Here is a 15732-nt window from a genome sequence, read left to right as displayed (position 1 = left end):
TAAACTCAACGTAAATAATATATACTGTGACTCAAATGTAATATTGTCCGAAACAATATTTCGAACAGAATATTTTGCTAAAAGAAATATTAGAATAAAAATTTATTTTTATATAGAGATTTTACTTTTAAGAGTCAAGTCAAATCGAACTAAACTCTCAAGTTCCTCTATGGTACTTTTAACGTTAATACATTTATTGATTTTATTACTGATTTAATTATATTTAAATTATCGTAATTTTAATGATCAATTATTTATGTCTAGATCGCGAAGAATTTTTGGGCACGTGGTTTACACGATTGGCCTGAAATATTCAACGACCCACTAAATCAGGCCTGCCTGCCTGGATTTATCAAAACATGTCTGGCTTCCGGTTGGTTAAATTGTTATGAGGAATCACGATTAATTAATTAATAATTAATTAACCTCATCTATCCTAGGCATGACGATTACGTAACGGACACGATGTACGATTTAGTATGACTATTATTGTGGCCTCACAAAATTAATAAATACGAGACGATTTTATTAACTGTGACGACAAAAACTCTTCTTTGCTTTTGGTGATCCAGTCTTTGTTCTGTATGAGTTATCATGGTCCTTATCAGTCTTGTGTATCCTGGTCGTCTCGTGGTCTTACCTTTATTCGGTCTTGATCTTCTCGAAAGTCACACTCTCGTTTTATTTACTCCAATACCTGATTATCAAGGGTAATTTGTAAAAAGTTGTTAAATAATACTGGCCTCCAGCCGGGTATTCGACAGTAAAATTCTGGAGTTATCACTTGGTTCTACAATTAGAAGCTAAGTGTGACTTTAATAATTCCATGACGTTTTGGAAAGTCAGTAGTCCTACCTCAAGGTGATGGTTCATCTCGCTCTGTCTCGTCTACGCTGCTGTCTTCTGTTTATATAAATTATATGTTTTCGGCTATTATCGAAAAATTTCATCCTTGTTTAATTATGATTGGGACTAGCCTGCGAGTTTTTTAAATTCGCGCACCTACCAACAAGTCAAAAAACTTATTTAAACGCTCATTGAGGTTTATGGCATGGGTAAGTGATCATCAGTGAAAAATCACAATATCGATCATTGTAACTCATTTAATCACGTTACATTTCATCTTTCGAATATATTAAAAATACCAATGTTATTTTTAATTTGATAATTAGTTCCTAACTATGCAACTACATATTAGAATTTAGATAGCAGTTATTGATTAGAAAATAAATTCCGGATCCAAAAAAATTTTTCGTCGAATTGTAATTTAAATCGAGTATTACTGAGTTCTGGTAACGTGCGCAAATGGAAAGGGCAACCTGTCAGTGACAGAAGTGAAATAAATGATGTTATATAACACTACGTGAGTTGATCTAGCTTAATACATGCCTTACTATCTGCAGATAATTTCTGGTACAGGATATGCTCAAGTAAACTGTACTAATGCAACCTAAGCAAGATATGTTTAATACTCTGGTACTATTCTTGGAGTATTAACATAACACAAAGTTTTTCAACAAGTTTTACGCTAAAATCACAATAAAAAATTTTGGTCCAGTCTTTGCAGCATGATACATAGTCATATAAAGACATAGAAATCTAGTGGACTTGAGTGCCGGCTTGTGCAAGATAACTACAAGATTGTTATGTGGAAATTTAACAGGTAATAAAGAGCGCTTATCAATAAATGAGATTACAAATTTTGTCGCAAGATGACTTAATGAGTTACTTCGATATGTTTTGCAGTCTAGCTGTAGTATTTGCAACTCAAAAACATTTTTCGGATATCTGATGATTTCACAATTTTGATTATTATGCATATTTATTACCCAATGTGTCATATCTACTATGTATAGCTGCTGACAACGGACGCTTAATGGCGTGCCTTTCAAGAGTGTGTTACAAAACCTACTACTTGCAGCGAGTTGAAAAAATGCAAAGATTTGGTAGTGAAAACAAATTACCTGCTTCCAATTGGAAATCATCAAATTCTACTAAAATTGATTGTCCTTCTGGAGCAATGATAGTATAATTACAATAAAGATTTTTATCATAATAGCCCGGATATTTTGGTGATAGGATAATTTTGCGACGTCTTGAGGCAATAAAAACACCACCACAATTGCGATGCCACATAGCACGAAATCCATCTCCTTGAATTGCTTCATTTGAACGAAATATAATTTTCATATGACTTGAAGTTGTATTAAATGGCGTTGGGGTATTTCTTCCACAAACTTTTCCCAACGATTTCCATGAATCATCATTATCATCATTTTCTTGATCATAAATCTAATTAACAAAAATCAAAATAAAAATTTAATAAATATAGAGTATGTTAGGTCATAATATGTAGTTCATATTGATACATACTTCAACAAAATCATTAAAACAAGATGGACTTGTTTCCAAATTAAATCTATCAATGAAAGTCAATCCGATATGATAACCAGGCTCTCCAACTATTTCCCAAGTACATTCAGCATTATTAGGATACTGACCCGGAAAACTGTTGGATTAATAAATTCATTCTAAAAAATAATTTCAATTTCATGATAAAATAAAAACAATCTAATGTTCATTACTTTGGAGAAGATATTTCTCTATTTGATCCACGCATGACACCGCCACAGCCATATCTATCAGCGTCTAAATTGAATTCAAAATCACTAGGTGCTTCCTTAGCATAATATTCAATCCATAGTTTATGAGTAGAACTTGTTATATTTGGTGGGTTGAGATTGCCACAAAATTTTCCTACTTCTGGAGACATTGATCCCCCATTCCTGAGTGTAACATTACCACAAGGATACAGTTAGAATAGTGGAATTATTTGAATAAAAGTGACGGATTATCTTTGTTTTTTTTTTTTTTTTTTTTTTTTTTTTTTTTTTTTTTTTAGTTAAGTTAATCATTGGATAATAAACACCTGACAATAATATATCCTTTATCACAGCTGCCGATATTGAATCGATTGAAAGACATACGAATAATTTCACCATTGTCAGGAAACTCAACACGCCATGCACAATTTTTGGGATACGAAATATCTGCTGGCGCTCCAATTGTATAAAAAGGACCTGAAAGTACTCCACCACATCGTTGCCACGAATATTCTATTTCAAAGTTCATCGAAGAACCGTGAGTACCATTTAGTACCTTAAATGCAAACAGTTAATATCATTTTAATTGTTTGAGCATGGTATGAAGATTTCGATATATTGTAAAGATAAGAGAAATAGTATAATACACACCTGGGGAAGTAAAGTAAGAAATGTCATAGATCACATGTAATTGTTGGCCGAGGCGAAGCCGAGGTTAACAAACACGTGATTTGAGGCTTTCTTATTTACTTCCCGAGGAGTGTACACTATTTTTCTCTTCGACGGAGGCGGAAAGCGGCAAATTCGTTTTGCATAGCGCGATGAAAGTTGACGCTTTCCGCCCGGAGGCGAGAAAAAAAATTTTAATACTAGCTACATTACAAACAGACTGTAAAAAAATTAAGTTTTAACTAAAAAGAACAAATTTGATTTGATGAGATATTTACCATCTTCCCATATTTTCAGCGACTTTTCTGACTACAAACCTCGACTAATCCAAAAAATATTCATACAATTTTTAAATTGAACCCTGGTGGAAATTTTTCGGACTTCTGTCTCAAAAACTCAATTCTAGAGTTCTAAAGACTTTTTCAGAGTTCCAAAGACTTTTTAAGACAGAAGTCCGAAAAATTTCCACCAGGGAATGGTTGAAAAATAAAACAAAACTTAAATTTTCATTTCCAATTATTATCAACTTAAGATAAATTAGTTTAAGACCAAAAATGAACGATCATCATCGAAAGTAAATATTATTTTAAATAAACCTGTTTCAAATCTACATTCAATGCAATTTTTAATACTTTCGCATCAAACCGAAGATAAACGATAATTTGAAATATCTAATTTATTGAATAAAAGTTTTTTAAGTATATTTTCTAAATAAACCTGTGCCAATTCCAAATTAAAGTTAGACCAAGTCAAGAGGCACTGAAATGTCTCGCACCGAATCCGCATGGAACAGTGTGAAAGTGCGAGAATTTGGACCATAGCCATCAATTAAAAATTCATTTTTAACAGAAGTTTCATAAAATCCGTTCTTAGTGAGTATTTACGTTGAGAAAGAAATATGTGTGCCAAATTTCAAGTCAATAGGACCTATAGTTTGAGAGATCTTGTGGAGAGTGAATGAGTGAGCGAACCAACAAGTAAGTGAGTGAGTCAGTGGTATTTCGCTTACATATGGGACATTCCACGACAAATCACCGAGGTCATGGACCCGAACATTATTTATTTAGCTAATACTTAAGTAGATTTTTTAAAAATCTAGGTATTGTGCTTGTCCTCCTGGTCGATTTTTCAAGGAATTTTGTCATAACCTATCATAATTGGTTGAGTACAGTTCAAAAATACCATTCGTTGAAAAATTTATTTATTTATTTATTTAATAATATTATGGTTCTAGGGTAGACCCTTTCAGAACCGGCAAAGATACAATATCATATATGATACATACATTATTCATTGTAAATTTTATCAATAATTTTTAAATATATTATTTGTAATGCATAGTTCGAAGATTAGATATACATAATTTAAAATATTTTATGATGTCTCATGACACATTAAATATTTAAAGCATCTTGTCTTAAAAATATTGAGTGTTTCTGGTGACGTTATTTCTTTAGGTAATGAATTCCATAAATTGACACCCGTAAGAATAAACGATTTTTTGTAATAGTTAGAATCACAAAAAGGCATTAATAATAATTAATTAATAATAAATCAGTTCTCATTTGAACAACTCTAAAATTATAAGTATTACGTGGCAAATGCAATTTATCTCCCCATAAGCCTGTATCACCAAGATATATCGCTTTATAAATATGTGTTGCAATCATATAAAGTCTTCTATTTTTTATTGATAACCATCCCAGCTGCCTGTGATATTCAGATATGTGCTCATTTTTACGTAGTCTTAGAATATATATCTAATACACAAGTTGAACGCTCTTTGCAGTTTACTATTTAGTGTGTCTGGCATATTACAGAAGGCCATAGCGCAGTAGTCAAAAAAAGGTAATATTAGCATCAGCACTAACTGCCTCCGCATTGCAGTCGAGAATATCTTATTGTTCATTTTTAATTGATACAAAGGTCTCATGGCTTTATTACATTTACTAGTAACTTGGGAGGACCAAGAAAAATTGTTACATAGCTGAACACCAAGATATTTAAAATTAGTCTCAGAGTTAATAGGATTTTCTTCTATATATATTCTTGATAAAGCTGTTATATCAATTTTTCTTCCTGCACCAAAGATGATTGCTTTTGTCTTATCAGTATTTAATTTTAGATAATTATAATTACACCATCTTACAAGTTTATTAATTTCAATATTAATAAGTGCGATCTGATTTTGCAAATCACAAATTTTACATGTAACATACGTAAGAAGATCATCAGCATAAAGTATATATTTAAATTTCAAAAAGAATCGTAAGTCATTAATATATAACGCAAATAGTAATGGTCCTACAACACTACCTTGTGATACACCATTTCTATTGTACCTTCAGAAAGAAGTTTTATTGTTGTATATAATTGATTGTAATCTATTATATAAATAAATGTAGAGGAAATCTAAGAAATCCTCAGAAAAATTCATGTAATGTAGTTTTTTAAGTAACAATTTAGGATTAACTGAGTCGAATGCCTTTCATAAGTCAAAATTACAGCTAACGTTATTTCACCTACATCAAGCCCTAACCTAACATCATCAGTAAATTTTATTACTGCAGTATGAGTTCCAAAACCTTTTCTATATGCTATTTGACATGGATCAAAAAGATTATTTGCATCCATGTAATCTAAAATTTGATCATATATGACCTGTTCTAATACTTTTGATAAAGAGCATAAAATAGATATTGGTCTGTAATTTTTAAAATTAGTTGGTAATTTTATTTTAGCTAGTGGTTTTATGTATGAATATTTCCATAATGATGAAAATTTTTTTGTTCTTATCAAGCAATTGATAATATCTTGAATTAATGGTAACAATAAATTATTTAAGCGTTTATATATTTATATTGAGATATTATCTGGTCCTTGTGCCTTTGTTGAAATTCTCATTAAGCTTTTTTTAATCGTTTGAATACTAGCCTCTTTCAATTCAAATTTATTAATACCTCTAATAAAACCATTATTACCGAACAAATTACAATTGTCAACTATATACTGATTGTTTGATATTAAATTTACATAGTATTTATTTAGTTGTTCAATATCCAGTAACGGATTAGTTGTGTTATTTTTTGATTTAGTTAATCCCAATCTGTTAAACTCATTCCAAATCATTTTTTAATTATTCGCAATCGTAAATTTATGTAAGAGATAATTTGCTTTATTTTTTGTGATTTTTCTCATTATATCTTTTCGTAATTTAGTAAATTGAGCATAAATAACTGAATTTTTCGTTCTACGATATGATCTATACAACCTATTTCTGTTACGAATTAATACCTTAATTTCACTATTAATCCATGCCAACAAAGGCCTTTTAATTACTTTAATAATTAACGGTACATGTTTATTTATTAGTTCATTAACAAAAGTATTAAATAAACTTAGTTTATAATCTACGCAATCTAAGAATTTAAAGGCATTCAAATTCATTCTCATAACTTCCTCTTTGATAGCATACATATCCACTAATGACCAATTTTGATAGGTAATAGTTTTTTTTTCTTTGTTCAATTTTATACTTATATTTTATATATATTTCGTCGTGATTTGATAGAAAAGGTTCTGAAGATTGACCTGAACTAATTACATTATTTATGTTATCAGCAATGACTAAATCAAGCCAAGTATTACAATTCAAAGTATGATGTGTTCCATTAAATTGTACTATTTGTAATCCTAATTGTAATATAGTATCCTTAAATAGTGATGATATTCGATTTACATGTAGTAGACTAATGTTGAAATCAACTAATCTTATGCAATGTTTATATTTCACTAAATGTTTTGTGATTTCATTTACAAGTATATTTAGATCATCACTATGAGGTGGTCTGTAGTTAACTACAATTAAGATTTTAGCCTTATTGAAGTGTAAAAACTAGCAATTCTGTTCACTCAAAACTTTTTATTAATATATAATGCAACACCGCCTCCTCTTTTACCTATTCTATCATTTCTAACTAATAAATATGACTCAAGAGACACTTGATTATCAGATACATTACAGCTAAACCACGTTGCACTAACGGCAATAATTTCATAATTGAAGTCATTGAAGTAGTCTTTAAACTGATCAAAATGAGGATAGAGCGATAGAGCATTTAGATGTTACACATGCACGTAAACTTCTTCGTTTTTTATGTATTTCAAATTTAGCTATTGATTAATTTTATCAATGTCACTCTCTCTAACTATTTTGATTGGTGATTTATTTTCATTAACACGCATATAAACTGTTATAACACGCATATAAACTGTATAAGTTCAGTAAGAGTATTATTGTCTGGAACACCTGTTACAATCAGCCGGTTAGCGATAGATTGTGATTCTATCATAAGTAATCTTTTCTCAACTGCATTTATACGCATACTGTTTTCAACGATCTTTCTTCAACCTCAATCTGGGCTTTGCTGACTACATCAATATTAGATTTTAATTCATCAAATTTAGCAGACATATTTGCATTTAATTCCATAATTTTGGGTAGTTCACTTTTTACTTCCACGATCGAACTTTGAGTTAGTCTCAGAGATTCTTGAACAGTAGACAAAATATCTAGCTTTTTATCAACCGATTTCATATATACCTTAATTAAATCAGGTATAGTAATAGTATTAGAATTTTTATTATTTGGAGAACATATTATACAATTATGTCGCAACAAATCACCAACATCTGACGAGCTTTTCAGATTCATACAAGTTTTTACACAGATATAGTGAAACCAATGTCTACAAGCAGCAGTTGATTTAGTGCGATTATCTCCTTTAACTTCTCTGTAGCACAGAGCACATATTGATTTCGAGATGATAAAGTAGTAATTTGAATATTAATAAGTACCCACTCAGATATTAGATGTATCGATGTAACACCAGAACGCAGCACTGAAGAACCTTGTTTTTTTTTTTTTTTTTTAGAGGTTATAAATTTAAGACAAGATTTTAATTTTTTATAGATAAAGTATAAGTTGCACTATAATAAATAATATTACATCTGACTCCAATATTTATTTCAATCACTTCGACATTTACTTTTTTAATAAGCACGATCGAAATTATAACAATCTTCTTACTATTTTCTTTCGTCATAGCTACTTTTTTGGATGCTCGGGGTGTGTAAAAATCGGGCTCAACAGCTAACTCTTCAATCGGTCTTTTCTTTGCCGGAGTTAAGAAATTATTAAGTTTCTTTTGTTTGTTACCGCTGATTGCTGCCAATGCGATCAGCTGTTCATAGTTTGTTAGCTGCCCTTTTTTCTTTGCTGTTTTGGATTCAGTTGTTATGTCCGCCGCTTTGATTTAAATTAATTATCCGGGATTTCTCCCTTTGATAGCGATAAAAAAATTTAACGAGCGATATGGAGATTGCGGACAACAATAAAGAATACGAGGAAGATTTTAACTTCCTATATTTATTATTTAATGTGGGTTTTTTGAAGAGTGTGAACCCAAACGCCTTCGAGCTTGGTTACGTTGCATTTATTACTCGATCAACAGAGAGCAAAGATATTCATATTGTCTCTCACTTACCTTTAGCTGATTCTTTCTTCTAACACGGCAGGCTTTTATTCCCTCCCACTCGGCCTCCTCCGGATGGATTTGGTTGAATGGACGCGGCTAGGGTTGTAGGATAAAATCTTATGTGCTATTTTCAAATGAACTCACTAGGTTAAGGTTGTGATCTTTTGTCTTTTTATTCAACTTTTCAATTGCAGCACTTATACACTATAATTGTTACAATGGATTTCACTTATAAAAGATGTAAAACCATTTAATTGATTATTATTATTTTTAATTATTTTCAATATATGCGTCTTTATTTAGCCTTATGGCTTTCTATGCGCAGATTATCTCGACCCGAGATCGGAAAATAATTACACTTGCTTTTTGTGTCACTATTCGATCGAGCCGGACTAAATTTTATAATAATTGTAAATAACAAAATAATACCGCTAAACGATATGAAAATATCGACCTAGTACCTTTATCAATTTACAACTAAACTGAATTTAAATATAAGATAAACCGGTGTTAACAAAATAATACTGCTACACGATATGATATCGGCCTAGTACCTTTTATTAAGGGCGGTTACTTATTGCCTTCTCTAGGACAGATTTTTGCAATAAGATTTCGGGCTATCGACGCCGTTTACGCGGACCATAGGACTCGAAATTTAAAGATCTGATCAACAACCACGAATCCGTATTACGCGGATCGTAGGACTCGAGATCTGAAAATTTGATCAAAAACTAAGGCCCCGAGCCATTTTGCTCAGGCTATTTAAAAACTTTTGATTGATGTTGGATGGGAGTAATTAAACTGTTGTCATTGGTAGAAAATGACGACAAGTTTTGATTTATTCGTCAATCGTTATTGCAAAAATCGTCGTGCTACTTTCATACGCATAAATGGTGGTAAAACTGACGCTGCGTTTTCGCGTGCTTTTGTAAAGAGGAGTTTCGTAAATTTATTTATAAAATAAATTAATAAAAAAAAATGAATTGGACATAACACAGTCGTTGTTTTAGATTCAGTCGGGACCTCAGTCGATGTATTGTCAGCTGTTTGAGGCATATCGCATTCAGTTAGTGTTATGCCATTGAGACAGGTGGTAGTCTCTGATATCATGTACGCCTAGCTGTTGCAAAAGAAGCTAACCAAAAATTTCCTCCTTCCAGACTTATAAATCCTCACTACTCGTTACAAAGCTCCGAATGTTTTTTACAAATGACTTAAAACCAGACCGGAACAATTTCTCACCACATTGAACACTAGGGATAAATTCTTTCACAGCGTAAAAACTAAGATATAATGCAAAAGCAGCAGTGGTCACAGACCACAGTGAGCACCGGGTTCGAAAATGCCTGATATAGCTGAGTACGCGGCTCGATTTAGGATAGGGGAAATAGGTTGAAATAAAAAATTAGATATAAATATAAATAGAATTGTTTTATTACAATTAACTGTTAATCTATTCAGTAATAAATGATTGAAGTTAAAATTTTTTTTGGAAAATAATTTGTAAATTAAATAATTACAGAAACTGGACAGAATTCCACTGCACATGCGCGACACTCTTTTGTCGTGTGCCTGATGATTTTCACTCGGATATCCGCGATACCGAAACTCAAATTTTATTTTCTTTTATTTTCATGAATTAATATTTATAATTATTAATGACGGCGTAAAACTTAATGAGGATTTATTCGTACAGTGATGAGAAAAGTACCGACGATGAATAAAAGTTCTGCATGCACAGCAATTGAATAAATCAAATAAGATCAATCAAATAAATATATAAATAAATTAAGTTAATAAAAGACGATAAAATTGCTTAGGAAATTACCCTCTCGTGTTTGACAAATTCCGTTGTAAAATAAATTTAACCTCTATGCCAAGGAACTTACATCAACTTGTCCCAGGTGTTGAGCCATTTTCCGGATCCTCCTTGGACAAAAAGCTGGACGGGAAAAAAACGTAGACCAAATAAAACTCCACAAGAAACCAACTTAACCAAAAGGCGTCTGCCTGACAAATTAAACTTTAGCACAAATAAAATTTTAGAACGCATAGTACAGTAGATTGAGCGACTGCTATGCTCGGCTTCCAGGTTACGATTCTTCTTTTGAAAATGAGTTTGATGACGAGGTGGGTTGGGCCTCTACTCCCACCGTTGCGCGAAGCAATTAAAATTTGGTCGTCACAATGGCTTGTGCGTAAGATAATGAGGCGCGAAATTTAATTTGACTGACCTGGCAGTCGAATGCTAAGTCATCCCGTCACAGTTGTGAATTCTTCGAGCTCGAAAATGCTTTTGTACGCTATTGTTTTCGAAAAACAAACATTTTTTGCAATTTTTTCTCCAAGAATATCTTCTATACGAATTGACTGATTGACACGTTTGAGGTGGCAATTGAAGCGTTTTGTGTTAGTTCTTACACCAACATCGTAATAATAGTATTCGCGTGGAGTTACTTTTTTAATTATTTATTAATTTAATTTTCTGAAGTGAAATTGAATTAATAAATAACAAAAAAAATAATAATAATTTACAGAACACAGAATGGTGAGAACAGCGTGCAGCGTGACAAAATGTAAACAACTAATTATTTTATTTTTTTTAATTACTTTTTTTCGTGAATATAATAAGCCCCAGGAGATTGGATTTGACATTTCTCATTCAGAATGTATCGACCTTTAATTTAATACCAGTCATCATAGGGTTTTCCATTAATAGATAGAAGTTTTTTAATGAAAATACACGATGTCTCGGCTTCCTAATTGTTATTTTATTATTTATTAAAAAAATGCGGCCGAATTCAGCTTTCTTATTATTATTTTTGTGATTTACGGAATTTTGCGCATGTTATCAATAAAAAAAAATTCAGTAGTTAATTTCCCCCTACAACGCTTAAGAGTAAATTAAGTGGACTATTAATTGGGACTTGGTTTTCATATTGTGGAACCGAGCGATAAAAGAAAATCCAAAATCGTTACAAGATACGAGGCAGGTAGCCGGAACCTTTTATTATTAAGAACTGATTGCGTCTGAATAGCAGGTTGAAGGAGAGTTTGAGTATTTGGCGAAGACGAGAAATGGATCCGAGAGAATTAACACAAGGAGGAAAATTTGAGACAACCCGGTTACCCAGGCATACACGGTCGAGAACCTTTTACACGTACTAGAGAGAACAAGACACGAACAAGGACAACTAATACCGAACAAGCGACAGAAAAGAATCAACGTAAATCGTTATAGGCATTCTGTAGAATATTCCAGGTGGGGAGCCGGAATATTTGTTAATTAAATTACATAATTTAAAGTCGTGTTTGCGAAGCATTGTCGTGTCAAGTTAACGTGTAATAAAATAATTGTAAAACCCGTACTCAACAATTATTAGCTTTGATGTACCCAGGCAGGTTGTTTAAGTCACTCGCCGGAAAATTCTTCTGGAATTTTCCAGGCAGGTCGTGTAAAGCATTCGCCAAAAAATCAATTGCGTTCTAGTCAAAGTTATCTAGTTATTAATATTAGGGTAAAATTAATTATAAGTAAATTATATTAATAAATAAAATAAAATCAATTAATTAAAATTATAAACGTTAAAAGTGTCGTGAAGTAAAACGTGGAAAATTGATGTTCGAGTTTTAAGTATTGTGATATCGTTGTTGTGATAATTTGTTAAGCGGTCACATAACATAATCATAAAACCGGCTTAACAAAATTGTTGATAAAGGAAAGATTAACGTTCATAAGAAATGAGTTGTTGTTAAATTTGTTAGTGATTTTAAAATGGTAAATAATTAGATGGCTTGTAATTTTAATTAAGAAATAGGTTGAATGGAGTTTTATATTGGTAAAAGTGTGAGTCTGTAAAATCGTAATTATGAAAATTGTGATAATTAAATAAGTGGTACTACTTAGAAAATTTCTGCTTCAATTAAATATCTACCATCTTAAAACCTATACCAATGAAAAAATCTACCACCATATAATCACTACCAGACAAGAAAACTATCAAGTTGCATTAATGAATAAGCTATACCACTTAAAACCCGTACCATCGACTTACGGATGTATATATTACAGACAATGAATTTATTTTTAATTAATTGGGAATAATTTGGGAAGATTGAGGAATATAATCTTATTCGACATTTGAATAATAATTTGTTATTATTTATTGATATTGTTACTGTGCCCTCTGTTAATTTATTTTTCTTATGTTATTTTGTTTAATAAGGCACCTGTGTTATCTGAGTGGTATCTCTTTGATAATAATTAGATATTTATGCTCTTATTAGGTGTCTAATAAAGACTTTACTGTGGACTAATGTCTTCTAACTTATGTCCGATTATTTAATTCACGTCTATTTATTGATTCTTGATTTTACTCCGTTGCACGGATTAGTTTACAAAACTTCTTTCAATCTAGACTTACCTCGTCCCTTATTCCATATCCTAGCATACTGAGAGCAGCGGAACGAGCCGCTATCGCCGTTAATTTTGTTCATCTCCAAAGGGCATAGATCGTAGGCCTTAAAATGACGGTTACGGTCAAACCGGTTACCGATATCGAGGAAACAAAAATCGTCTGGCTCCCGTTAGGATTCGGAGGTAATTGGCGAGTGAAGTGTAACACAGTTTGTTTCGTTTTGTATCCGTGATTTTGTTTAATGTAAGTATTTTATTTGTAAGATTTACGTTCTTTAGCATCAACTTTACCGAGCTGCTCTAAATTTCGATTTGGCTTAAATAATCAGAGCGCCTAAAGGCTCGGAATGTAGAAAATCTATCAGGGAATGAACAAGTGGACAATAGCTTGTTAGGAACCGAAAGAGAACAAGCGGAGGAAGCCCTTTTTATAGGGTTTGGGGAAAAGTTACGTCCCACCATTTCCATAAGCAAACATGTTGACGAGTGCAGGGAGGGATGACCTCGTAGCGCGTGAATGCCCAACAGGGCGTGGAAATAGCCTCCGGTAAAACGGAGGTGAACTTTGGTCCCGTTACATTAATTAATTATAGCATTAACTTAATTTTTACGTTATAACTTCCATTACCTTAATGTAATTGTATGGTGAGGGGCTTCTTATAACATATGCCTCTTGTGATACATTACCACATACTATTCCTGTTAGCTCATCAGGACCTAATAGATGAAAACAATTTTTTTTATTGTATAATCGCGATATTATACTTATTAATTTTAAATTTTTACCTGTAACCATAATATATTTCATTAGATAAATACACGATCGAATCTGTCTGTTATATCGACCAATTAATCCTCTTACTACTACAGTTAATGTTACTTGGGGTTCCGAATTTCCTTCTGGTATTAAATTCATTGGGGCTTTTAGAGACCATTGGCAATAAAATGTGGAGTGATTAAAAGGTGGGGTTGTTGGAGCTAACAAATCACCGTGATAATTATTAATACTTCCACCACAAGCTAAAAAAAAATTGAAGAACATTTTTTAATATTTTAACATATTCTCATTCTTTAACCAAATACTATTATCAATAAAATTAAAAAAAATTACGAGCCGGTCCTGCAGCAATGTAATGAGCTTTCAGACCTCTGTGGCCGCTGCTTGACCAAAACGAGATCAGCATTAAATTTGTAGAACTGCTAAACTTACTTGAATGCTCTTGCGTCCGTATAAGTGAAATCTTTGACTTTGATTGAAAATCATTGTAAAACTGTAAATAATTATTTAAATACAATGTCAATAATAGTGATTTTTTATAAACGTTATTGTATGAAAATATTTATTTACTGCTAAATAAAATCCCGACCGCTCAGTTTCAATTTCTGATGTATCCAAGTCATCAATTCCTACTTGTACTTGATTACCTTCTGGTACGGTAATTCTCCATTCACAATATCTTAAATCAATATTAATATTGATTGTATATATAAATTATTACTTTTAATTAAAGTGTTACAATAAAACTTTTTCTCACCGAGAACGAGTTGTAGGATTTGGATAACCAAGTGATTTAAATTCTCCTGACATACCGGTTAAAGAACCACCACAACCTGTATAAAACAATATCCAAGAGTAAATGATAATAATTAATATTATGATCAAAATAATATTAACTAATAAGAATTTGTAATATAATATAATAGGGAAATGCGTTTGAGAGAGTTTGCGAATCGAAATAAATATGACTATCGAATTTGAAATTCAAACACAAACTCGAATTATTGACGTTTTCAAATTTGGATATTCGATTAAAATTTTAAATTTTCATCTCACATGTGATAAATTATAAAAAATTTATTATTATGATTTACAGACAATAAATCATGCGAATATTAATATTTGATTCGATACAAATAACGCATTTTTTTTTTTTTTTAATTCGAATCATTTGCACATCTCTAATAATAATATATTCAAAATATTTATACATTTTACACATCACTTGTATGGAAATTATAAGTTTTAATGCATATTTAGCCAGTCAAAACAAGTCAATTTCAAACCACTGAGATTTATCGAATTGAAAGTTATTATTTTTTTCCGAGGGCAAAGAATATCTAGTATCTGACTCGATTTGAGTCTTGTCAAAATCACATATGCTCATTATAAGCTTCGAAATAATCCTAAATTATTCTATTTAACCATATAAGTAGTTAACCTTTTAGTGCTTGACCTTGAAACATTACTCCATGATCACACTGACCGTCGTGAAACCAGAGTGAGTGCAGAGTACCGGTGACAGGGGCATATGATAAAAAAAAATAATTTTTAACTTCCCGCCAAGAAAATCGACGATTTTCGAAAAATTCCGGAAGTTATAAGTTTCATCCCGATTTTCAAAAAACGGGTTTTCATCATATGTTGATGTCTGTATGGGTGTGCGCGCGCGCGTGTGTGTGTGTGTGTATGTGTATGGTTGTTAACCTCTCATATCTTTTTAATGAA

General features: G+C 31.6%; 1 protein-coding gene across 2 annotated transcripts in view; it reads right to left on the bottom strand.

Moving 5' to 3' along the window:
* Positions 1 to 15732, bottom strand: part of LOC103577995 (cubilin-like) — a 318246-nt gene that overhangs the window by 116343 nt on the left and 186171 nt on the right. The window contains exons 28-36 of one of the 2 annotated variants that reach the window (XM_053741631.1): positions 14762 to 14837; positions 14575 to 14683; positions 14338 to 14497; positions 14013 to 14246; positions 13855 to 13943; positions 2930 to 3159; positions 2586 to 2786; positions 2374 to 2509; positions 1965 to 2292 (exon numbers count right to left, since the gene is read on the bottom strand). In XM_053741631.1, coding sequence (XP_053597606.1) covers positions 1965 to 2292; positions 2374 to 2509; positions 2586 to 2786; positions 2930 to 3159; positions 13855 to 13943; positions 14013 to 14246; positions 14338 to 14497; positions 14575 to 14683; positions 14762 to 14837 — 1563 coding nt within the window. The remainder of the gene's footprint in view (positions 1 to 1964; positions 2293 to 2373; positions 2510 to 2585; positions 2787 to 2929; positions 3160 to 13854; positions 13944 to 14012; positions 14247 to 14337; positions 14498 to 14574; positions 14684 to 14761; positions 14838 to 15732) is intronic. The other variant, XM_053741632.1, reaches the window with a different exon arrangement.

This window comes from Microplitis demolitor, chromosome 8 (assembly GCF_026212275.2).
Source record: "Microplitis demolitor isolate Queensland-Clemson2020A chromosome 8, iyMicDemo2.1a, whole genome shotgun sequence".
NCBI lineage: Eukaryota > Metazoa > Arthropoda > Insecta > Hymenoptera > Braconidae > Microplitis > Microplitis demolitor.
The sequence above is the reverse complement of the archived record's forward strand: the minus strand, read 5'-3'. Positions and strand labels throughout refer to the sequence as shown.